At 42.6% G+C, this 25,965-nt stretch overlaps 1 protein-coding gene across 1 annotated transcript in view; it reads right to left on the minus strand.

The window, feature by feature from the left end:
• ppargc1b (peroxisome proliferator-activated receptor gamma, coactivator 1 beta) overlaps positions 1–18,984 on the minus strand; it is a 79,327-nt gene extending 60,343 nt beyond the window's left edge. Inside the window, exon 1 of the mRNA XM_070836774.1 lies at positions 18,904–18,984. Coding sequence (XP_070692875.1) covers positions 18,904–18,984 — 81 coding nt within the window. The remainder of the gene's footprint in view (positions 1–18,903) is intronic.
• Positions 18,985–25,965: the final 6,981 nt, after the last annotated feature.

A 25,965-nucleotide genomic window follows, 5' to 3' on the forward strand; every position in this document is an offset into this window, starting at 1 on the left:
AAGAGGGGCGAGAGGCAGAGGAGAGAAGGAGAGAAGAAAGGACAGAGAGGAGAGGACGGAGAGGAAAGAGGAGGAGGAAATACAAATACTCACACACACACACAAACAAACACTTTTCACACAATGCAGGAACCCCTGAAGTAATAAGAACCACAGCATGAGACGTCTGACTTAAGTCTGTGTGTGTGTGTGTGTGTGTGTGTGTGTGAGAAAGAGTGTGTGTCGCCTCCCCTCTGGACTGAAATGCACGTGACGGAGAGACTCATGCAGCAGCAGAGCCTTATTAGGTAGAAAAAAGAAGGAGAGAAATAAAGACACAGAGACATAGACTTTGTACTACAACCTATGACCTCCTGGTTTATCTCTAAACACAGTTCTGCAGAAAGTGAACCTGCTTCAGAGGGGTGTGTGTACGTGTGTTTGCGTGGAAGTGTGTGTGTGTGTGTGTGTGTGTGTCCCTGCAGCTGTGCCAAGTACAAAAACCAGAATATGCGTGTGCTTTCGTAAGTGTGCGTTCATCATCAGATGTGAAGCCGCGCGGGCTTTGAACTTCCCAGCTGTCCCATCAAAAGATCTGCTTCCTCTCTACATCACACACACTCACCCACAAACACACCACTTGCATTTTTATTTTGCCATTATGTTCTGGCTGGCCCACAAAAACACACACACACACACACACACACACACTACGACAGCACATGCTAAACGCTGTGCGTTCAAAAACGCACACACAAACAGACACAATGTCCTCTTTTGTTTTGCCATTATGGCTTGGTTTGCCCACACAAACACACACACACACCTTTGTTCTGCCTGTGGTCATTTCACTTTTTCTCTGACAACTACATGTATTAACAATAAAGAATACTATGATGGCAGTTTCATAAATTAAGAGTACAAATGCATTTTCAAAACCAGTAAAGAAATCAAGATTCATTTATTTTTAATAACGAGCATGTAATGTCTTTATCTACAGATTAGGCTCCTGCCTTCTCCGTCCCAATGGTTATTCTATAAAGGGAAGATGGCCATAACAGTAATACGAACAATGCACCGCAGACCAAACAACTTGTAAAAACATGCTCAAAGATTGTCAGAATGAGAATATCTGTAGTCTGTTTTTCTCTGCTCTCTCAGGTAGCAGCTGCTTTGGTAAATGTCCCTCGATGTCACCATGTCTGCAGCAAATCTTTCACCTGGCAGGCTGGAACTGGCCTTCACTCACTCACACACACGTGCACACACACACACACACACACACACACACATACAGACACATGCACACACGCACAAACGCGGACAAAGCTCTGAAAATGTCGCAGTAAATAACACACAGGGTGGAACAGACAGCTGATGTGAGACCTTGTGTGTGTGTGTGAGTGAGAGAGCAAGGCAGAGACCATGTTTATAGTGGCAGAATGACCTTCACGCCACCACCTCATTCTATTGCTATACTTCCCTCATTCCCCTCATTTTAAAAAACACACATGCACACAAAAATCACACAAATGCACTGTTGTGAGTCTTTCCCCCAAAGTGTGTGTGCAAGCAACAGCTAAGGTTCTAAGAGAAATGATGTTGCAACTGTTCAGTTTTACTCTGATACACACACACACACACACACACTCCTTCACTCAAGGAAACATAGACTCCAAGAAAAAGGGGATAAATTATGGACACACGCACTGTCACTCTGTGAATTTGCAAATTTGTGGGTGTTTGACGAGCTGTAAAGTGTGTGAGTATGTGCGCATGTTTGTGTCAGTGTGTGTGTAGGATGTTCTTATGCAAGTGTTAGTCATCTCAGCAGTCTTGACATTTCTTTCCATACAAGAGGAAGAAGGCAGATTTGCTTCCAGTCAATCATCAGCCAAGAAGAATTACTAGACAGCCACATACAGTAGTCAAGTATTACTGTAGTAATACTGAGAATCATTGCTATTCTTCCTTCTAGGCGGCAGCAAAAATGATACATTCCCAACATTTTACCAGAAATTTTATTATATTCACTTGTGAACATAACTAGACTCTAGGATTTAAGATTTGAGGTGCGGAATTATGTTACTGCACTTTTACCTTGACGTCAGCTCAAACCTTGTTACTGGCAACCTCTCTGGCAGCAACCTACAGAAACTTACATATATAGTTTTGTATAGCAGAAATATCTTTTGTCTTCCTCCATCTCTTGGCCCCCTCAGCTCTCCCTTTCTCCAGCTTAAAGGACTGTCCAGTTGCTCCATTAAGTGATATTTTGTGACCTAGAAATAGCACAAATGTACCATTCAGTTCTGCTGAGAAGCTCAAATGGAGATGCCCAAGTCAGAAATAATCGGCACTTCAAGAGCTCTGGGCTTCCAATATGGCCACCAGAGGGGACATTATATCACTTCTCTCTAATCCCTCTATTCTTCTGTCGTACACCTCTGAATGCTAAAATGACGACATCCCGATGACTGCGATGCTAAAAACACGATTATGAAGTGAAGCTGTGGGGCGGCAAAAGTGCATCCCTGCACACAATAAACTGTTGGTTTGCCAGGACAGCTGAAAATCTGTATTGCTGGTGTGTCTTCCTGTTGCGCTGGTGCCCATGGTACAAGAACACGGCCAGAGTGTTAGGAAGCACAGAAGGCTCTAGAAAGCTTTTCTGTGCCGGTTTCCGAGGTGTTCAGCTCCTCATTCAGCTGCTGGCAACAGGACTAATGAACTGCACCAAGGCTGCTTTTCTAACGGGACCAGGACATACACACATACACCTACACACACACACTAACACACAGGGTGATCATTCAGTCTTCCCAGTAGGCGGTCCACTACATTACCAGACAATATGGCAGTAACACCACCCAAACACACATAAAAAACACAAAAGAGAGAAGGCAGGCCTGGCTCTGACTTGAGTATCAAATAGCATTGCTCAGTGTTGAGACACAGGTCCAAACAGGGCCTTCCAACAAGCATGATTTCTACTGCAGGGCCAGTAGGGGCCAACCAAGGCTCATTTAACTAAATACAAATGGAGGAGTGATCAAGTCCATAAAGGATATCAATCACTGATTTCCGCTGCCGAGCCAACTAAGATGTACCCAGTGGTGACCAAGGCTTGTCAGGGTCTCTTATTCATTACAATATACCTAAAGAAGAAGCTCAGGCTAATTTAAGTCTGGTTTGCAAGACTCAAGCATCCAAGGCCATACAGGGCTAAGAAAGGTCCACTAACTGGCCTAGGTGCAATAAAACAGAGCAACCCGATGCTTACCCGTTAGCACAAATACCAACTGCAGAGCTAAAAAAGTGCTAACCATGACATGTTTATTGACCTGCTTTGCTCTGCAGGAGAAGACAAGGCTACGCAGAGCCGTTCTTCACCCTGGTGTACACTAAAATGACCATTAAGGGCTTTCCAAGGCTTAGTAATTAACCTATAGTTAAATTTGCAGGAGAGGCCAAGGCCATAAATGGCTACTTTTCAGCCTGGATGTCAACTAAAGGGCCAAATGTTGCTCCTCTAAGACTTACTGATTAGCCCAGTTTCCATTCGTAGACTAACCAGAGTTATACAACCCTTTGTTTTACATTCTGCAGTTTGTTCAGTCCTTAAAACAACAACTTTGGTCCTTTACTCTGTGATGAAAACCTTGATTATGACTTGTAACAATGCAATACATTTTTTAGGCCATTTTCCACTCCATTTTAGTGCACCAGCTGCACAAGCTTCAATTCCTAGAAAGGCAATTTTAAAAAAAACACTACATGCAACTGATGAGAGAATCAAAGGTCAGAGGTCTTACCCTCTGTTTTTCACAATCATCGCTCAGAGATGTAGAGACTTTCGACATCTGCTTTCCTCCGTTTAAATAATGAGACTCTTTCTTTGCTTCCCTATCTCTTTCACCCACTCCTCACCTGTCTGTCTCTTTTGTCTACTCTCTCTCTTCCTCCCCCAGTTGCCTCCTGAAATCACCTGCAGGGGAATCGATAAGCTATCAGACCATGAAGACTCCCAGACTCTCTCTCTCTCTCTCTCTCTGTGCATTTCATGCTGTATCATCCTGCCTCTGACAGTGTTTTTGCTCCTCATCCTGTCGGTGTGGGACTGTGTGCGCAAATGTGTGCTGTCAAACTAAATCTCAGATTTGATTGACAAAACATCAATCACTCACTTATGGAAACTTGTTCTTGTCACTGTGTGAGTGTGTGTGTGTGTGTGTGTGTGTGTGTGTTACCCCTGGTAAACTGCTATCTCAAACCAGACAGGTCCAAACTATTGCTAGAACGATATTCAAGTGAAATGCAGTGCGAGGGAGAGATGGAGAGAGAGAGAGAGCAATGGTGACATCAAGAAGAACGAGAACGAATCAGAAAGAGTGAAAGGAATGAATACAGTAAATGGTAGAGGAAGAGAGAAAACGGGGGAAAAAAAGAGACATTGCCAAAGAGCAAATGGAAGAGAGTGAATGAAAAGTGAAAAGAGTGAGAGAAATAAAGAGAAGGAGAGAGTTGAAACGAGGTCAGGCGCTGCTGAGAAAAGCACAAAGCTGAGCAGAGCTGAGGGAAAAGCATGAAGCTTGAAAGAGAAACACAAGAGAGGTGTGTGTGTGTGTGTGTGTGAGTATGTGTGTGGTAGAGAGATACGAAAAGGTGTGCGATGACAGAAATGAGAGGTGTGTGGGGCGAGACAGACAGAGAAAGGCTTTTGGGTTTGAACATGCTGCATACAACACGTACAAACACACACACACACACACACACACACACAGTTCTACTGTGGGCAGGCGGGTTTCTAAATGCACTAGTGTGTGTGTGTGTGTGTGTGTGTGTCGTAGAGGAAAAACACTGAATCCTAACCAATCAGTAACTTGCTAATTGGCACATTAAGGATCTATCAGAGAATAAAAACCAATAGTGTTCATCTAATGAAGAGTTTTTCAGCACAGATAATGAAAACCTGATACAACTGATATTGATACTAATGTTGTTTTAGTCAATATTCAGCGTCTTTACGGCCTATCCCAGGTCGCACTGGGTGAGAGGCGGGGTCTATTTCACGCACAGTCATTCATTTTAGGGCTTCCAAATAACCTCACTTCCATGTTTTTGTGCTACGGGAGGAAACCCATGCAGAGAAGGGGATAATAGCCTAATACAAATTCAGAATTCTAACTCAGGACGCAGGACAGAGCTAAACACTGCACCACCATGTCACCCATGATTCTTATTATGATTAGCAGTAGGAGTAGCAGGCTGGGTGTCCAACCGCAGTACTTTTATTACTAACTGAGCATTGAAAACCGTCTTGCACTGAAAGCTGGTAGTGAATGCTGGGCAGGCTCTTAATTTTATTAGTTCCATTTTCTGATTCAAATCATAATTTTGCTAAATTTAGACTGTAGGTTATGTAATCCAACTTCTTGAAAGGCTGCTGAAGTTCCTAAGCATGTTCATATGCGTAGGGTATCGTTGTTTCCATATCGGTACAGAAATTCAAATCAAAAATGTCTAATCTAATCTCCTAATGAAATCGAGCACTGGTCAGTGAGCCCTCATGGCTGTCTTAATGCTATTTCAAAGGCTTTTTTTCTAATATTTAGTTTATCATCACAAATCTCGACTCCAGCAGCCTCCACATACTGGTTTTGGTAAACTCCAGAGGAGCCCTGGTTATTAATGCAGAGAAAATACATGAAGAAAAACTCCTACATCGTAGTGACAATAAAACCAGGACAAGCTGATCCAGTCTGCAGTGATCAGACCCTCAGTTCTGTTCAGCTGCTGATATGCTCCATTAACATTCAGTGGTCGGCAGCAGGAGACACACACACACACACACACACCCACACCCAAACATTTACCCATGTTAAACACGTTGATAACTACACTTAAAAACAACCATCTTACACACATTCATAGCCCATGCCTGCAGAGGAACACATGTTCAAACTCATGCGCAAACACAGTCAGCATGAAAGAATTTGGCTTATTACCCATATTGCAACATTGTAGTGGCATTCCTCCTGTCAACAGCACCCGTGCCTTGGTGTGTAAGAGGGAAACAATGAATGAGAGAGGAGGAGGAGAAATACACTACTGACTACAGCATGGGTGTGTCAATATTTTCAGAGTGCATTCCGCAAGACGCCACTCATTTTTTTATCTGTTGAAGGGGATAGGATATTGACTGCAGACAGACAGACTGACTGAGGGTGTGAGAGAGCGCGGGACTACACAATACTAATAAGTCAGAGCCGATTTGAGCTCATTTCCTCATTAACCTGAACGTGATGCTCTTTGCAGGCAGGTCTCAATTTTGCCATTGCAGGGATTATTGCAAATTATTGGATCAATCTCTGCAGCACCTGACAGACACATTCTCACATGAAATAGTTTCTTCTCACTTCTTGAACATGATGCAAAAGCGAAGCTGAACAATGCACACGCTTTTTGACAAAATCCATGGCAGAAATTAAGCATTTTTGATTGATAGCGCACAAAATGTTTAATAATGTCAGTTCTATACAGATATGATGATTGGGTCTGTCTATGCTAATACTACTGCCTAAATCACAGCTTAAATCAGTTACCTTTATATTTATTGATTAATTATTTAGTGAGTATATGATCATATTGTGTTATTATTCGCCTTGCCAGAACTGTTACTATCAGAGAAAGGCACCTAATTGTTGTAGCTGAGTCTTGATTATACAGCACCCAGGAAGACGATCCATTATCTTCATGCTTCGTATCCACGCTTACATGTGTGTAGCTGTAAATTTGTACATGTAAGCATTATGCATGTGTGTGTGTGTGTGTGTATTGAGTGTGTAATGCCATATCACTGTGGCACTGAGCACTGTGGTCACGCAAGCCTGAGCAGCTTTTGGGAAGTAGGTCAATGAGTACCAGCGAGAGAGAGAGAGAGAGAGAGAGAACATCATGACGGGATATAAAGTGGAAGAAGAAGAAATAAAAACACACGCTAAGGCAGGAGAGAGAATTGACTGTGGAAAATTACACACATTACAAAAAGCATGCCTGTTTTACTAGGAACATGTATACACACGCCATGTATGGCGTGAATGCTAACGTGTGTGTGCACTGAATGTGTGTGTGTTTGTATATGCATCCCAACGGACAACGATGGCCTCACCCACCTCTCTCTCTCACTCTCTGCGCTATATGCAGGTAGAGGCCTGCTGCTTGCTGTCAACCCACACACGCATGACTCACGCACTCACAACACAACGCATAGTCTAATTTACACAAAACACACACACACAAACGCACAACTCTAAACTTTCCATCACTAAGCCCAGCAGAGCCGCCTAAGCCCATCACTGCAAGCCAACTCCACCCTAATGTGTTTATCATTATGAATTATCAGTGAAATTACATCACATTATCGGGAGAATATATCACAATATCAGAGTTATTACATTTTGGACTCCCACAGAAAGGAAATTGATTAAGTTCTGATGAGTTATTAGATTAGTGGGCAGTTACTAAGTTACTGCAAGACTGGTAATTGATAATCTCTTTTATTTTGTGAGCTGAACATAACAGGGTTGGTTTGTTCCAGGTTTGATTGAGTGTTACAACTATTTAAAGCCACATGGAGATTTTGTAGTAATTATGATTGAACCAGAGGTCACACACAGGTCAAATGTGTGTGATGTGACAGTGACGAGTGCACTTCTGTGCCAGCAAACCTATTTATAAACACACACTCCCTCCTGTGGCACACACACCGAAATGAACAAGCGCACACATTAATGCGCTTTTTTATCTGAGGAAGCAACATCTAAAAATAACAACAAATGGCTTTTAAAGCAGAGTAATGGAAGAGGAGAGATGCTTAGTGCATGTGTGCAAGTGTGTGCGTGCTACTGCACTGAACCACATCAAATAACTTTGTCCTGAATGTCATGGGCTGTATTTCTAAATAACTGCAGCTAACTAACTGTGTGTGTGTGTGTGTGTGTGTTTGTGTAAAAGTGCATGTTCACACCAGTCTGTGCTTGCCTTCCCCTGGCACCTGGTTGCCATAGCTATATGCCATGCTGACATCTGGATGTTTGTGTGTGTGTGTGTGTGTGTGTGTGTGTGTGTGTCTTCATGTCCTCGTGCTCCCTTACACCATGCCATGGAAATTTCCTTTAACCTTTTCTCTCATTTACACCAGTGCCCTTGAGATCCCATACACACACACACACACACAAACCAACACTAACTCACACACACAGAAGAGGGTGCGGTAGTGTAGGCTACGTTAGAGATAGACCAACTGTCGTTATGTTGAGACTATAAACAGTTTGTGCGTACAACAACTGCTACTCGTCTACTTCCACTACTACTATTATGACTGCTTCTATCACCGCTACTACAACTTGTACAGTAATATCACTTAAATCACCACTGCACTACCACTACAGGTAGTACTGACAGTTCTGGAAGTGACTGTAGTAGTAGCAGCAGCAGTAATTCTGCCATGACTGCTTCTATAACCCCTGCACCACTACTGCTGCTATCACCACCACTATAATGCTGCCGGTCTTAAAAACTCCTTGTTTGCTTGTCTGCTGCCATCAGTGCCTTAGTGCTATTGATAATTGGTATTTCTGGCATTGTTACTAGTGCAAGATCAAAATGCTACCAGTGATAACTACAGCTGTCACTGTTGACACTGAAAGGTCTGCTGCCGCTATAACTCTAACTACTACTACTAGCAGAGGGAGGACAAATGTTAAGAGGGTGAGCAATAAGTCAGTGTAATAACAAGCTCACATCCCTGCTGTTGCACTACTCCTTCAAGACCAGCAGAGGAACTGTTTAGAAACTCTGCATTACCCCTGAATGAACCGTGTAATCCCTAACCTTGTGCAGCATTGGTCATAATCACATATAATAATCCCGCTAGACCAGTGGATTACTGGGAGGGAAAAGACATACTGGTATATACATTTGGCTTGGCAGAGTACCAGTGTGTGTGTGTGTGTGTGTGTGTGTGTGTGTGTGTGTGTGTGTGTGTGTGTGTGTGTGTGTGTGTGTGTGTGTGTGTGTGTGTGTGTGTGTGTGTGTGTGTGTCACCTCTTTGGGTCCAGCAGGCTATAGTGTTGTTGTCAGAGGAGTGATGATGTGTTTGTGCAGTTGGGTGGTTGCCCATCTACGGTCCAGACATCTTTACAACTCGATCTGTCTGGCGGCTAAGTTGGGGTGAGCCCCAGCCAAAACACTGGCAAAATATCAAGGAGAGAGACCTGTGGGCTGTGACGGAGCCCCAACCAATATCGGAGCAGCATTTACACCTCCATCCCTCGCACAACTCCCATTCATCTCCAGTGTTTTATTACAGTGCGGCACGGTGACAAAGTCTCAATTTTAACAAGAGTCTCAAGTCTCAAAGTCCAATTTTTTAGCTGTAGTAGAAAGGGAACTAGCCCTGCCTTGTACAGTAGATAAATTCCAAACTCCACTTTTATACATCTGTGGACAAGATTAAAATAAATTCAATATTTCTACAATTATAATCATATGTTTCATGAAAGCCCTCTTTTTTGTATTATCACATACCGTTTGAATGGATCTTGATTACACTAAATTATCAGAAATATGGCTGTAGAATTCCATTTAACAGACATGATCACTGCTGTTACACCACTACCCATAACCACTTTGATTATCTCTTAAATGCTTCAAATGCCGCATGTACAGATGCAGAGTGATGGCTAACGCTGACATGTTGCTGTGGTATCAGCGTCCTTCTCATCGCCTCTCATCTCATCAGATTTTAGAGAGAGACACAGCCCTCGGTGCACTCTTTCTGCTTTAAAATAAGACATTTCCCTCGTGGCTGCCCCCATGATAAATCAGGTAACTGAGGAGGAGAGCTTTGAAGAAACAGGGCAGCCAGCTAGCTCGGCGACGGCTGGGCATCCACATACTTCCCTACAAAGCCCTGAGCTGCTGGGTGAGATTGGATTCCCTCTCCTTCAACCTCTTCCTATCTCCCTCAGGTGTTGTACAAAGCTGCGATGTGTGTGTGTGTGTGTGTGTGTGTGTGTGCATATGTGAGGAGAATGAGAAAAAGCCTCGTGCTCATGTTGACACTATCAATATAACAACAGAGTCCCTGTGATGAATACAAATTGCAGGTAAAGGTTAGCTAAGGACAGATGACATACATACACACACATCTGCACACACACATACATCAACATGTGTGCTTGGAAAAAAGGAAAAAGGGCCTGAGATGTGTGGGGGAATTCAGATAAGGGATGTATGCATGCCTCAGCTTCCTACAGCAAACATGTAACATATTAGTCATCTTGTGCTTCTTCGTTTCATACAACATGCACAGAAGAATGGATAGTCAACACAACACAAAGCCACTTTATCGATGTTCCGAAGCACAAACCCAAGATAACACGCATGCTACGCTTAGCCAATGCATTGGTTGTTGGAGTAAAGACCACCTGAATGAAAATATGTATACAGAAACAACAGAAAGACATCCAAAGTGTCCCGGAAAATCCTGCCAGATTATCATGTTAGGGGGCACAGAGCAAGACGGTTTCTTTTGGGCATCACGGCAGTTTCAAGACCACAGAATGGCCCTAGAGCAGAAAGCACAGTCATTGATCCAAATGACATGGCTAAGATGCTGAACCTGCTCACTGCCAGCGAGCTGCAAAGGTTAAATGCTATGTAATAATGATTTAACAGTAAATAACCTAAATGATAAATTCCCTATGGTCTGCTGAGTGTCTGAATACAGCATAAAGATAAGAACAATATAAAAAGAGAAGGTATGAGAGGGAAGAAAATATGATGAGGGGTGATAACAGTGAATATTGTGATATATAACAGCCCTGCCTATAAAGAATACAATCTGTTTAAAACTAAAGCCTAGACAGGGAGAGAGAGAAACGAGATGGAGGAGAAATTTACATCCTCACATCCCACTCTGGTTTGAGTCACAGCGAGAACTGCAACAACCTGGAACACGGCGATGAACGAATAGATTTTCATATAAATTAAGACTGCAAAAGGCAGATGATGAATACCTAATAAGACTCTCGCTCACTGGTGTCTCTATCACTGTCGGTTTCTCATTTCCTCCCGTTTTTTTGGCCTGCCATATCTGTTCTTTCTGCCGCTCACTGTAATACATGCGATGAAGTCATTGTGCGTGCTGGACACTTTGCACGGTTGAGTGCTGCTCTGCTGCTCCACCTGAGGGGAAGCAAAACTGTTGGGAAGATCCTGCAGTGGGAATGCAAGATGTGATGCAAACTGGATTCTCCAGATTCTGCAGCAGATCCCCATCTGTAAAGATCCATGTCTAGGTCCATTCCATATCCTGATCTGAGACCAGTTTCTCTTGCTGACACTGTGACCTCTGACTCTTCCTGTTCCCTTGTGCTGCAGGCATTTATTTCACTGAGTCACTCTGGAGAGCTGAAGTCAGATCAGTCACTCAAAGTCAAAACGTATATTAAAAGGTTGTAAAATAACTAATAAATCATAAGCTCCTTCATTTCAGATTCAACACTGTTCAATAGAAATTAGTCTTGGAAGGCTCTGTGATGGAATCCAGGGTGCAGAGTAAGACTACAATCTTTGGAGGTCCTAAATATGGGCAGAAACAAAGTTCAGGTGCAGCCTGATGATCACCTTACTAGTGGAAACCAATCTGATGATCCTGTGTAGTTGTGTTTGGCCCTGAACCAAGCTGGTCAGTAAGCCTTTGCTAGCCCTGTTTGTCCCTGTGCTAGAAACCAGGCTAAAGGTTAGCAAGGCCAGGGCCTTACTGTAATCTGTAGGGGAGTCCAAAGATAAAGGTGATTAAAAGAGAACATGTAAATGACATATTATCATGATGAAAGTCAATGGGTGGATTGTAGCGATAATGTTTCACAATCGACAGCTTAATGATCTGGGTGATCTCTTTTCTCGCTCTCTATCCTGCGCGAGCTGCACAATTACTTACATTATTAGAATTGTTATTTGAGATTATGTCTCCATGCAATCTCAATGCAATCGATTCTACCATAATTGCACTTACAGGAATATCTGATGTATCAAATCAAAAGCTCGAAATTGCTCCCGACTTGCATCAACAAGTGGCAAGACTTTGTAACACCATGTGACAAACCAGCCGTCTGGACAGAAACTCAAACAAATCACACGTGAAGCAAGATACAGAGGAGTAACAGAAAAACATGAGTCAGAATCCAGGAAACCTTTCAAATGACTATGAACTAAAGGAAAAGAAATACATTCACAATCTGGATAGAGTTTTGTGTTTGCAGGTTTTTACATTGCAAAAGCATTATGACAATCAGGGGAAGATACTATGCAATTAGTGCTTTGCCATATGGTTGCTGCATGGCACAGATTCATCCAACTACCTGATCTTTAAGATGATGCTGAAGCCAATAATGCTATGAAAACAACTATGAATTAATTTTCAACTGGCTGCATTGACATGAATCACAGGAGCCTTCCGCGTTACATCAGCACCCAGAAAAGATCAGATTACAAAGGCACTATTTGGCACGTCAAAATTGCTTTCCTCTGAGTGTAGCGAGAGATAATTGTAATCTCAATTCTGAGTGAGAAAATCGTGATTCATGTTTAATCCAGAGTCACCCTGCCCCAATTTGTGTGGGAGTGTGTGTTGTGTGTGTAGCTGTAGCCTGTGATGCCAGGCAGCCCTGAGTGAGCAGCTGACGAATAACCACACAATTAATTATTGAGAGACCCCTCACCTGCCTCTGCTAGCAACAGCACACATGCAGTTTATGATCCTTGCTTACAGGCATGCGTTGAGACAGGCCCCTTGGGTTGGGATTGGGGTAGCAGGAGGGGGTGGTGGGGGTGTTATAAACCGGATGCTTGATGAACCTCAGAGGGATTTGGGAGGAAGCAGCCATATTCCCAGCGCCCACTGACGCACACACAGAAACACACTTGTAGAGTTAACTCCACTGTACTTTAACTTCCACTACACTTAACTCGCACACAGTCAAGACTACAAGGCACCTTGGTGGAGCGCTACAGTAACCTCCATTGAAGAGCCAGGCTTCCACAGCATTGGATTAGAAAACTTCACCTTCACCAGAATCAATATTAGCAGCAGTCACAGAACAAAAGCTGCATGTGTTTCATCGATGGGTCACGTTGCCATTCATTTTAGCACAGAGGAAGTGCAATGATACAACATGCATGCTGTAAATCTAACACTGCCTGCCACAAACAGGCAACCATGTTGCTGGGCGTTTCTCCAGAATAATCCTCCCCCACACCTCCCTTTCTTCCTCTCTCAGATTATGGACAGGGGAACACTTTGTTCCATCTACTGACACAATGCCTTGACCCCATGAACTTGCTCAATTTAGGCTGCGGTATTGGTGAAAGTCTTCACAACATTATCAGATACATATGAAATATCAATGCAACTGTAATATAACAATGTAATTGTACTATAAACTCATGTGTGAACTGTAGCTCATTTTTACACATTCTGTAAAATGTACTGTAAATGCACATGTGTGTCCAGCACACAGTAACAGAAGGGACAGGTGAATCACTGCAAGGCGGCTGCAAGATGAACACATTGCACTGCAGCACTGCACATCACGACTCAGACAGACAGACAGAGGAGAAACAGAGAGAAAGATAACACAGAACTGGAGATAAAACAGGGAATGACAGGAAAAATCTGAAGGAAAAAAAAATGGAGGACAGTCACAACAAAAAACCAAAATCAGTGGACTGAGAAGGAAATGGATAAAATATAGTGACAAGGGTCTGTCTGTCTGTCTGTCTGTCTGTCCCTGGCACAGCGCAAATCTCAGTCATTGCCAATGACACTTGCGTCCATCACTCTTGGATGGAACTTCAAAGCCTTGTTATTTATACACCTGTCTGTCTGCCCGTCTACCTGGCTGTCTGATCCTTCACTCTTCTCACCGTCTAATTTAAATCGGATTCATTGGCATACATGAAGAAAGTGATGCTCCTACCTGCTGGCAGATTAAGTATAAACGCATTATAAGGTCAGTTTATATACACCATGTCCAGCTATCAAGCTATATGTGGTCAGTAAGGGACTGTGTAACTTCCGATCCGAAACTTGATAGGAACATCTGATAGCCAAGGATGAGAGGCATCATGGCTAAAGGATAAAGTGCTGACTGATAGTATGAGGCTCTGTAGGGCTACACAGAGGCACGGTAATGGCTTTAAGCTTTATTACGTTTTCCATTTGGTACGTGTAGGCATCTTTTCAGAGACACAATTAACGTTTTAACACACTTAAGAGCTTGATTTGTCTACTTGATAATGACGGAGGAGCACAGAGGAAGCAAACATCGAAGCAATGACTCATTTGTTGAATCATTTGGACTTAAAGTAGAATAGATGTGCAGCATAAATAGGATGCACATAAAACCTTTATGATCCATGTGAGGAAACTGGTGCGACTATTTTTACTTGACAATTTGACCTCCAGACATATACAGGTCTTCAGAGAAAACTTGACAACAAAAAAAAAAAGGCCCCACGTGATTCTAAAGCACATGCAGTTCATTTATTGGAATATGTTTCTAACATTGCATTCTGATCTTAGAGACAAATATGTGATTTTAAAATAGGAAATGGTAGAGTGAACATTTGCCCCCACATGCGACTTTCTCTTCAAGAACAAGATTGCTTAACTGCCACATTGAGAGTAACCGACAAGCCAAGGCTAATATTTTACTAGCATGTGCCCTTGCTGGTTGTGTCCTGTTACAGCAGGATGTGGTGACTGACGTTAAGTCTGCCTGATCTTCCCAGAGTCAATCCCCTGGATGGACCCAGAGCGGCTCTCAACACCTGGTCAATGATTAGCATCGAAATAGGTCTGGAAGACCAACTGTACTCTAAAATGACCTTTCAATAAGTCCAGTCATACAGCTAGAGATTATTTCAGTGTCTTTTAAACACAAAATGGGCACTTCATATTAATGGAACCCCTCTTTGAGATCTAGCTCTCTGAGATCAGCTGACTACAATTACGTGGTTTCATAACGCATCCGATTTGCACTGAAACTGGGCGGCAGCTTGTTAGCAGCAGCAAGTAGTGTCAGATTCACATACTGTAGACATCAGCGTCTTTGCATGGAAGTGTCAAGTTCATGTAGGCATCAGTGTCTTTGCTCAATGAAGCTCTTGCCCAGTTAGCTAACCAACAGTTGATAAAGATACAGCTCAATAGTGTTTAAGAAAAGTTTACAACCTGAAACCTGAAAAAAAAAGTCTACTTCATCAGATCTTTCACTTATTCATTATGGAACTAATCCACAACACTATAATGGGAACCTAAATTTGCCAACAGTCAATAACAACAGATTGGATGATTTAATGTACAAACGATCTACACTGAACTGACTGGATTGTGGATCTAAATCTTTACTAACATTGTCAAAGGCCTCTAAATCTAACATGCAATTCAACAAACCACATGTGCTGTCAGTAGTATAGAAAAAACTGTGTTCACTGCAAGTGTGGCATTGGCCAACCAACGAGGCATTACATGCAACAGGTGCAAATTTTATTCAATTCCATGTGCAATCAACCCAGTTCATTTGAACACATCATAGACTGCCTCTGAAATACAGGAAGATGTAAAGAGGACAAAGACAGGAAAAAAAACGGGGGGTGGAAAGGAAATTACAGTGAGCGTGTGCTCTGTATGTATGTGTAAGTCTGAGCGGTAGAGGCTGTATGAAGTGAAGAGAAGGGGAAGCAGTCACATGCTAAGAGGAGGAGGAGGACGAGGGGGGGAGGGACTGCCTGTCACTCGTCTACGTCACGGGTAACGCCTCCCTCCCTCCCTCCCTCTCTCCCTCCCTCCCTCCCTCCACTACAACTCACATGACTGCAGCAGCCCTGTTCTGTAACTCCAGTCACGAGGATAGAGTAGTATTACAATAACCAGCCGGCAGGGGCGAGTGCAATAGACAGAGAGAGAGAGAGAGAGAGAGAGAGAGACCGACCTAGAGAAAGCCACCAGCCAGCCCCTAATAATCCTGAGTAAATATTAACATGTTAATGCTGCGTTTGTAGAATAGATAACCTTATCGGACTACACATGAAGAAAGAATTTAAGCTGTGATAGTATGTACTTTTTTCCCCTTCCCTATGCTCAAGTTGTTCTATCTTTTTCCCTCTGTGCCACTCAAGGACTTTGCAGCAGTCCAGCACTACAAGCCTGAGAAGAAAGAGCTGCAAAGACTTTACAACATGAATGTTACCATAGGGATGTATTCTCCTTTTGCTTACCATCAAGTATCTTTACGGTTGTTAAAATCATCTTATGGTACAGTTTCTGATAGTTCCACATATTCTGTATCATCTTGTTCCAGCTCTTTGCTGAGGCTGTGTGTGTAATATTCAAACTGCTCCACTCCATCAAATGCAAATCCTATTTACCGACAACATTTTCCCCAGAATTGTGCTCAACATGTTTGGTATCTTTGGAAAACGTTGAGATCTCCACTAGGATTTAAAATAAACGTATGCACATTTGAACAATGTCAGGCTGCACAGCGTGAGTTTACAATGACTGTCCAACCAGTTAAATGTATTGAGAAAAAAAACACACTGGAGGATCTTATGCTAATATTATTTGAGAATCATGGGAATATTGCCATGAGGAATATTGTGCCATACCATAAGACTTATGACCAAAAGAGTAGGATAAAGCCATCATAAACTCAATAGGCATACAATAGGTTCATGTATGTATATCATAGATCAATTATTATGAGGGATGTCATAGGACATGATACATGTTTTGGTGCATTTCCTTCCAAACGATGTGTTATTTTTTTTTGCCATTTCTCTCTTTTCATGTGTGTACTGTAGGCCAGTGTGTGTGTGTGTGTGTGAGTGTGTGTGTGTATGTGTGCGTGATGTGGAAGCGCATGTCACTACTGCACGTTATAAATAGCCGAGAGTCTCTATCTGGATCCCACCGCACACTGAATTAACCTGGTGTTTAAGATGCCAATCAACATTCCCCCCCCCCCCCCCCCCCCCCCCCCCCCATTGACACACACTAACACACACACATGTACATTCAAACACACACCACCGATGACCGTGCAATCAGAGCAACAACAATCACCACGTCGCAATCTTACGTCAGACTGTGATGCAGTAAACACACTGGGGGTCCTGTGACAGACTGCTGTGGGTTCACGTGCACGGTAATGATCCGTGCGTATGTCGGAAGCGCGACTCTATAGCGAGGAGGGAGTAGGAGATTACACCTGATACCGTGTGAGAATTACAATGTTTCGCCAAAACCCCGTTCGGAAACCTGCTAATTCATCGTTTCCTTCAAAGCACACAACAATGCACACGTCCTATCATACAGTCTAGGTGCTAGTGCTAATAAATCATCTCTCCTAGAGCATTCGGCATACATTTTATGTGCAAAGCATCACTCGATTTCGATTAAATCTCAACTTTTATAATTTGTGAACACCACTCGTTACCGCCCTCCGCGGGGTACTTGGGTAGGAGATTATACTGGGATTAACAGAGCCGGGTTTTTTTTTTCTTCCAAATCACACATTGTTTTAATGAGTGCCGCTTGGTGTGTTGACTGTAACCCGAATTCAATTAAAGACCCTATTTATTCATTCAAAACATGCGTGTATGTTTTAGGTGCTGTGCATCATTGCCAATGAGCAAGGAATCTCTGAATTGCAGGGATTTCGTAACGCAATTTGGCATCTTGACGATCTCTTGAAAAAACACTCCAAAGTCACTTCCCTGCGACCCCCGCAGCAACACTGAGGGTTAACAAACTGCTATCATCACCCCTCCAGACACACAGCCCAGGGATCCGTCGTTTTCGGTTTGCCAAAGCACACAACCGTGTGAACCAGACGTTTTGTAACCGTTGCCGTACGATTACGCAAACGATTATGAAAACGTAAAACCGCATCAAGTTTCTCAACAGATTAAAACCCGCTGTTTCCTTCCCATCTCATTGCTTTGATGGGCAGCGTCTGCTAATTTGACCAATTAGAAGAAATTACAGGAATCATCAGTGGGAGTTGGTCAACTTTTAAGTGCACCGAACAGCCTGCAGATATCCAACACAGAGATCCCCAGTTAAGCTCACCGTGCTGTGGCAAGCAGCTTATAATGCAGTGGATAAATAACATTACACAGCACTAATGTATTGCAGCGCTTCCACGACCTGACACGCTATTAAACACCCCCAATAAATAAAACATTATTTCCATCCAGCATGAAATACACCAACAAAAAGACGCACGAGTGTGCCTTTTCTCTGCGACTTTTTTTTTTTTAAAGCCATACAGTCCCGCAGCCCATGGATTAGTATCATAATGTCATAATATCATAATAGTCCTCTGGCTAAATCCATGCGTTCAGAGGCGCACCACGTGTCCAAGTCTCCGGCACTGAAATTAAAACTTCCCCCAAGAATGCGTCAAAAGTTTCCAAAGCGCCCCTTCTGCATACCAAATAATCCTCCCCGAGCAGCAACACACCGGCTGCTCTTCGCTTCCATCACCGACACAAAAATATGTATTCGTTTTCATCCGTCAATTTCCCTCATTGCTCATGGCTGATGATATTTCCTCCAAAAAACACGTGAAAGCCAGACGTCAAGCCTTAGTACACACTCACACACACACATACGCACGCAAGCACACCGACACCGGGTCGCACTGTGCCAGGGAGATGCTGCTGACAAGCCGGGCGAAAGCCTCGCATCAACCGGGCATAGCGTGCGCCACGGCCGGCGACGTGCAAAGATGCACGCCGGTCTGGAAAGCCCAGAGTTCCGTGTTTCCAGAGAGGCCGCGATCTTACCTGGCTGCCGGAGTTTTCTGTCAGGTAATTGAAGACAAAGGACGAGAGTTCCTCATCTAATAGTGGAGCGCAGTCCGCCATCTTCTAGTGAATGAGGAGCCGCGGAGTCAGAGAGCGGTGTATAGGAGGAGGAGGAGGAGCAGTGGGGGAAGGCTGCCTGCAGGGGGCGCATCTGTTTACACACATAAACAAACCAAGACATTAAAGACATGCGGGTTTCTGGCGTCACGTGAGGTCTGGGACCCCCCCCTCCCTCCCCAGGGGTCAACACAGTGTATCCAGGGGTTTCATTTAATTTCATGTTGATTGAATGAAAGGAAATCATTGCCATCAGAGAATTTTCAGAAAGGTGTGTTGCGATGAAACACAGTGATTGTAATAAATCACAAAATATTTGTATTATTGTCATTTATATGTATTTAGTTTTTTTTTTCTCCATTTCAAGGTCAAACATGACTTAGTTATTCTGTATTAACGAGTCCATTCAGAATTCAGACAGAAGTCATGTTCCCACTTCTTCACTAATTTTATGGGTTAGGAATTTCTCCACGCCACTATGTTACAGATTTAATAGTAATAAAACTCCTCATGTAGGCCTGTTAAGATCAAGAATTAAACATTTTGCTCAGTAAACACATGACAAGGGTCATCAGTTGGCGGCTGCTTTTATCCAGAGCAGCTTCAGTCATTATCACAAACACACATCACAAAGGCCTGATCACTCAGGATACACTTGCTTGAAAATTCCTGTTGAACCACTCTCGATGAGCACACACTTTGTTTTGAGACATAAGTGTTAGCAGCACCCCGTTGCTGTTGCCGGGCAACTGCAAAACCAGCGTCCGTCAGTCATTTAGCTCACATAGTTGGTGACATTAGCTGATGCCATTGTAACACAGCATGAGTCACAACACTGATGCTACTGACCGGACAAAACCAGCCAATTAAACCTTAGCTGTTTACCGGGCGGCTGAGGACTTGTGCAAGGTAGCCGCAGCTCTTGCAAGCTGTTGCAACTGGGTTTGTTTGCTGCGGCCTGTCTGAGTTGTTTGTGTAATGAAAACATTTTAGCATTATATCAGCAAAAAGGGGTTTTGGCTGTATATGAAAAATAAACCAATACGCCAATGACTGTGTTTGATTAGTTTCATGTCATACAGTTTACAAGAACACAAATGCACGAGGGCAGTTATTTCCAAACCTGTTCCTTGGGGCCCACTGCCCTGCATGTTTTAGATGTTTCCCTGCTTCAAAACGTAGGACTCAGATGACCAGCTCAGCAGCGAGCTCTGCAGAAGCCTGCTAATGGCTCATTGATTTGAATGAAACATCTAAAACAAGCAGGGCAGAGGGCCTCCAGGAGCAGGTTCGGGAAACACTGCACCCGTGAACGAGTTTGATCGCAGAGTCACAGTATGTGAATGGCCGGCAGTCCGCGCTGTGTCAACATCATAACATGTAATGGGTCAGAATAGCACACATCAAGATGAGACTTTATATTAGTTTGGTATCTTATTGTGAAATTATCACAATATCCATCCATTATCCATAGCCTACTGCTTATCCTTAGAGGGTCTCGGTGGGCTGGAACCCCCAGCTGACATTGGGCGAGAGGGTGGTTGACCCCGGACTCGTCGCCAGACAATCACAGAGACAGAGACAGACTATCATTTGTGTTTATAGCCACACCTACCGGCAATTTAGTCACCGATTAAACTAACCTGCATGCAGAACGTGCAAACTCCACACAGAAAGGCCCCAGTCGGCCTTTTACAATATCCTTAAAAATTAATCTCAGAATAATGTGCACAATTTTACATCACTCTCACACACAAAAGAATATTACATGATGCAATCTAACCTTTTATTGTAATGTAAGATTTTTATGACATTTTTATGGCACTCTGCGGTCGTTATCGCATTACAAGTTTCCACAGTTGCAGCTATTCCCACGAGCAACTGATACAGACCAGAAGGGAAAGTCAAGCCTTAGGACACAGACACTAACAACGGTGAATGTGATGTTATCACTGCATTGCAGCACAAACATTTTCTGCCTTGTAAGTGTGGGTGTGTGTGTTGGTCAGGAAAAGGTTAACTGTCTGAGGCAGGTGATGGGCATAATAGAGTTCTGAATGTCTTTCAAAAGCCTAGTTGACAATGCTGACCTTAATACAATGTGTGTGTGTGTGTGTGTGTGTATGTGTGCTCTTTTGTTCTTCTGTCTTTGTGAGGACCAGTGCATTGTCAAACTTGAGAGAATAGTTTTGGAAAGTAAGAACATTTTCTGGGGTCCTCATTTTCTCTTATTTCAACTCGGGTCTTACTTTTGTAGTATTGTTGTATACCTTTTCTGTCCTTAGCAATAACACTGTGGCAGGAATCACAAACAGTCCATTGATCACACAGGTTTTAAACAAAGCCCCAGATCGGATATATTTGTTTTGGGGAGAAAACGATGAACGGCGAAAGGTCAAATTATCTCTCAGACTGTCTGTTGGAGACATCCAATACAATTCACAGGCCGACACCTCGTTAAAATGTACCTTCAGTACTTACTGTAGCCGTACACACATTTGGTTTTCCTATGCAATTAAACATTTCACTGATATTTCCACTTTCAGTTCTCAATACCTTACCTTTTGGATGATTTGGCTATGGCGTTTGACTTTATTGGGCGGCTGTGGCTCAGGAAGTACCATCATCTGGTTCTTTCAGGCCAGTCCGCATGTCCATTCCCTGCTCCTTCAGTTCACATGTTGAAGTGTCCTTGAGCATCTTGACCTAAATTGCTCCTGAAGGTTGTGTTTTCAGTGTGTCGTGTTAGTTTTGATCACACACGATCAATTCCAATCTCCTCCTGATGAACAGGTTGGCACCTTGCATGGCAGCACCTGCCAGCAGTGTATGAATGTGTGTGTGTGTGAATGGGGTGAATGGCATGTAGCGTAAAAGTGCTTGAGTGGTCGAAATAATAGAAACGGGGGCGATATGAATCCTAGTCTATTTACCGTTGCTTGTTCACAAACGCTTGTGATTCTTGCCCTGCCAGAGGTCATCGTGATGTTGTTGTGTTTCCACACCTCAGTAAAAATGATCCTAAACTATAGAAGGGGGGTCAAAACTATGCATATAAGAACCAAGCTGTTAAAAACAGAAATTATTCCTCAAGGTTGAGATACAGGCGTATTTCTGTGTTAAGAGAGGAAGTGTTTGTCTGTTGAGAGAAAAAAAAAGGAAATGCGTATTTATATATATTGTATGTTTCTGTGTATATCATTTTGTGTGTGTGTGTGTGTGTGTGTCATTTGACCATACTCCAGTGAACTGAAATGGAGACATTCCTCTTCCACTTCCTGATGATGAGATTACACGTATGAAGAATATCAATTTTCAGGTATCAGCAGCTTCAATTGAAACGCATCATCTCTGCTTGTTCCTACTTGTCACTTTGTTGCAGTCAAAAGCAACATAAAATAAGTGCTCGTTAAACCACGTGTACAGTCAGGCCCTTTAAAGACATAAAATATGATAAACCACACCTAGTTCTCCTCATCATTGCATGAGAAGTAATGAAACAAATGTGGAAATTTCTTGGTCAAAACGTCTAGGCTAAAGAGCTGATTTTGGTATCACTACCTCAGAATCAAAGAGTGCAGAATCAATGAGGTTTTTTTTTTTTTTGCCATTTCGCAACAATCATACAGCAGAAAATCCATCACAGAAGAGGAACAGGGATCAAATTCTACAACCACAGAAGACAGAAAGACCAGAATGCCATGCACTTACACAGCACTGCCTTACAGATTTCTCAATCATTACACAACCTCGTTTTACTTTTCTATTGTGTCTATGACATACTTCCGGATTAGCATGTGTAATCTGTGTTGATGGTCACAGAGTCAGGATCTTTCAGCCTCTGCTCGCTGACAATTTGACCTTTTTTGACCCTGTTCCAACAACTTATGGGAGTGTAACATTAAAAGCTATGTCATATCCACGTTAAAAGAATAATCCTTTACCCATCAAGTGCAGCGTACACAGCAGAATCCACATTGTAACATCAATATATTCTGTCTAGATCCTCAGAGACTAATCAAAGCTCCTTTGCTGAAATACAAATTCATTCATGAATATAAATCATATCAACTGAAATACAAAAGGTATTTGACATGTTAGCCGAGTCTCAAGGGTTAGGGTTAGTAAGCAAAGACTAAACAAAGACGTACTGCCTTAAGGCCATCATTGTTTCAGTTTATATTGCACTCTAGCATTGCATATCACTACATAAATGTGCAGTTAAGCAAAATACCCAAGACTTAGTGTCATACAGTGAACCTGGGATCGAACTGAGGGTCATTTGGTAATCTGTTTTTGTTTTGTAAGTGTAAAACTATTTCTGGAACTGAAGCAAATGACGCGTTATTTAAGACTGCTATAAAAGACAGCAATGTTACCATAAACTACCAGGCTGCTATGTTGGTCTGGTCAGTGGTGGCCTCAGAAGAAGGAGCCAGCATTACTGAAATGTTGCCAAACTGTTTCAAGTAGCGCTCCAGAGATGCTCTCTTCTTATGTTACTGCATTTTAAATTTACATTTTGGGCCTTCAGCCAGAAATCTGGTCCAGAGAGAAGCAAGGCCAACAGCAGAATAACCTTCATCAGTGTTACATGGTAAACCAACGTTCAGTAGGTTAAAGGTTGTACAACAGCGTAGCAGAATAAAAAGAGGAGTTTGCCTTTATAATATACACTCTAAACTAAGTTGTCTTTTAAAAAATAGTAACTCTGTAGGGAAACCTCTCCTGACCACAAACAACTCTCTGCACTTTTTATATTTAGTTATCTCTGTGTACAAACAGTAAAAACTAAAAGAGAGAGAGAGGAAACACAAAATGTACCGGAGAGGCAGGGAATGCCACTGGGGCTTACAAAACAAATGTCTCAACCCAAAAGAAAACTCCACTAAAGATGACAAAGAGGCTATAAGATGCAGGAACCCAGGCAGCGTTAGTGGCTCAGTATATCACACTGAGCTGCAGCAGATCACCACAAACACTAAAAACAATCCAGGTCTCTTGACTGTAAGCTGAGATGATGTGTGTTTCAGCAGCATCCGGACCATGCAATTTGACATTTCAATAATGTTCAGTCCTCAGGGTGCGGTCACCCATCCAAAATCAAAGCTGTGATCTAAGGTCAGACAGGGCTGGAATGTGTCAGGTGGTCTCGGAGGCTAGTGCAGTGTTTCATCTAAGTGGACATTCCCATAATAATCCAGGTTACACTCACAGTTAACCTCCATGCTTTGATTTGTGCTGATCAAAAAATAACCCTCTGCTGACACGGTGAGCTTCCGAACTGAACAACTAGCAAAGTTCAGGTTGACCTCAGATAACTTCAGGGATAATTGGACATTCCAGCACTCGCACCTCCACACTGAAGGTGAAAAAGCAAAAATTAGTTTTTTTTTTATCTTGTTGGGATGAAATTTTTCTTTTATGGATGTAAACACATTTCTTATCACACACATTTTTTCATACATGGTGTATTGCCATCATTTACAGTCATTTTCATAGAATAAGGGTTAAAAGGTCGCTGAAGTTTTGATACCGCTTGCCTTCTCTGTGCACTTTGAAAGTAAGGAAGCTGTGCCTCCCGAGACTCCCATTCTTTTATAGCACCTGTCTCAATGAATAAAATAATGTTCAAGTTTGTATTTTATTCAGAATAACTGAAGGCCAAACCGTCCTGCTATAACCGATCAATACAGGCAAAAACACAAAACATACAAAGTATTAAAGGAAAACAAGGTTTGTAAAGCCTGAGCTGCTTCCTATAAAAGAATTTTAAAAATCCTGGATGACAGGGAAAGGGAGAGGTGAGGTATGACACAACAGAAAAAAAGTCTTACAACCCCACAAATGTACCTGAGCTACCTGGAGAATAGCGTGCTGCACCTGGAAGCGGGAACACTGAAGCACCCTCAGTGCCCCGACTCTCCACTGCTACATCCAAAGCAAATTTCATGTCAGTCTGACCAATTATTGTGAAATGGCAAACCTACCACGGACCAACTGTTTGCATGTTGTGCTTTTTTCCTAGCAGTCCTTGCCATTGTTAGCACATTGCCTCATAACCTTTGTTGGTTACCGATGCATTCAAAACAATTCAAAACAGACTATTCTCAGTAAGTATTGATTTACGTTGACTATTAGTTGCATTTTGCTGGTAATACTTTGTGTTATTTATTTAAGCTAACATAAATGCAATGCGTATTGTGTTGCTTAATGTAACTCTGTCATTGTTACTTGCAGTAAATAAAGGATTCAAATACTTTTGAGTATTATATAAACAGAGGAGCAATTTGTCAGGAAGCCAAACAGTCAGCTAGCCAGACACACTAAAGACAGTCAGCCATGCTGCCCCTGAGCCAAGAGAGCAGCATCACAGCGGAGCCAATGAAACACATTTTAGTGTGAAATAGGCCAATAAAATCTGTTATGTGTGCACCAGTGCAGCACCTATAGTATTAAATATTTCCATAAAGAACTAATAAATCATAGTAAACAGTAGCAAATGAAGGGTTCTATAGTCACAATCCTTTCTGGTGCTGCAATCAAGCTTTGATCATAAAAAGATTAACTGTAAGTGATGTGAGTGGCACACGGTGGTAGAAAGTCAGAAATGCAGATCCAGATATGCAAATTGACGGGAACGTTTTAGGTTGATATTCAAATCAGAAAATCAACATCAAGCTAAGGGCAGTTTCCTCTCGTTTGTGTGTTGTTGTTCACCTCCATTTTAAACAACACTGATACAAAATAAAACCCAACATCAGCTCCCACAGTCACCACTTGCCTCTGACTCTCCCTCTGCTATATTTAGCAAAGGGGTCCTAAAAATGAATCACATTTACATTTCTCATCCTTAAAGGCATCTTGCATAGGACATTACTGAAACAAGAGCGCTCTGATTTATGGCAGTGTTTAATTCAAGGCAGCGGGGGATCATTGACATGTAACTGGGGAATTTCATTACTTGGTTGGTCAATCTGATGA

Source organism: Pempheris klunzingeri, chromosome 9 (assembly GCF_042242105.1).
Source record: "Pempheris klunzingeri isolate RE-2024b chromosome 9, fPemKlu1.hap1, whole genome shotgun sequence".
Taxonomy (NCBI): Eukaryota; Metazoa; Chordata; class Actinopteri; order Acropomatiformes; family Pempheridae; genus Pempheris; species Pempheris klunzingeri.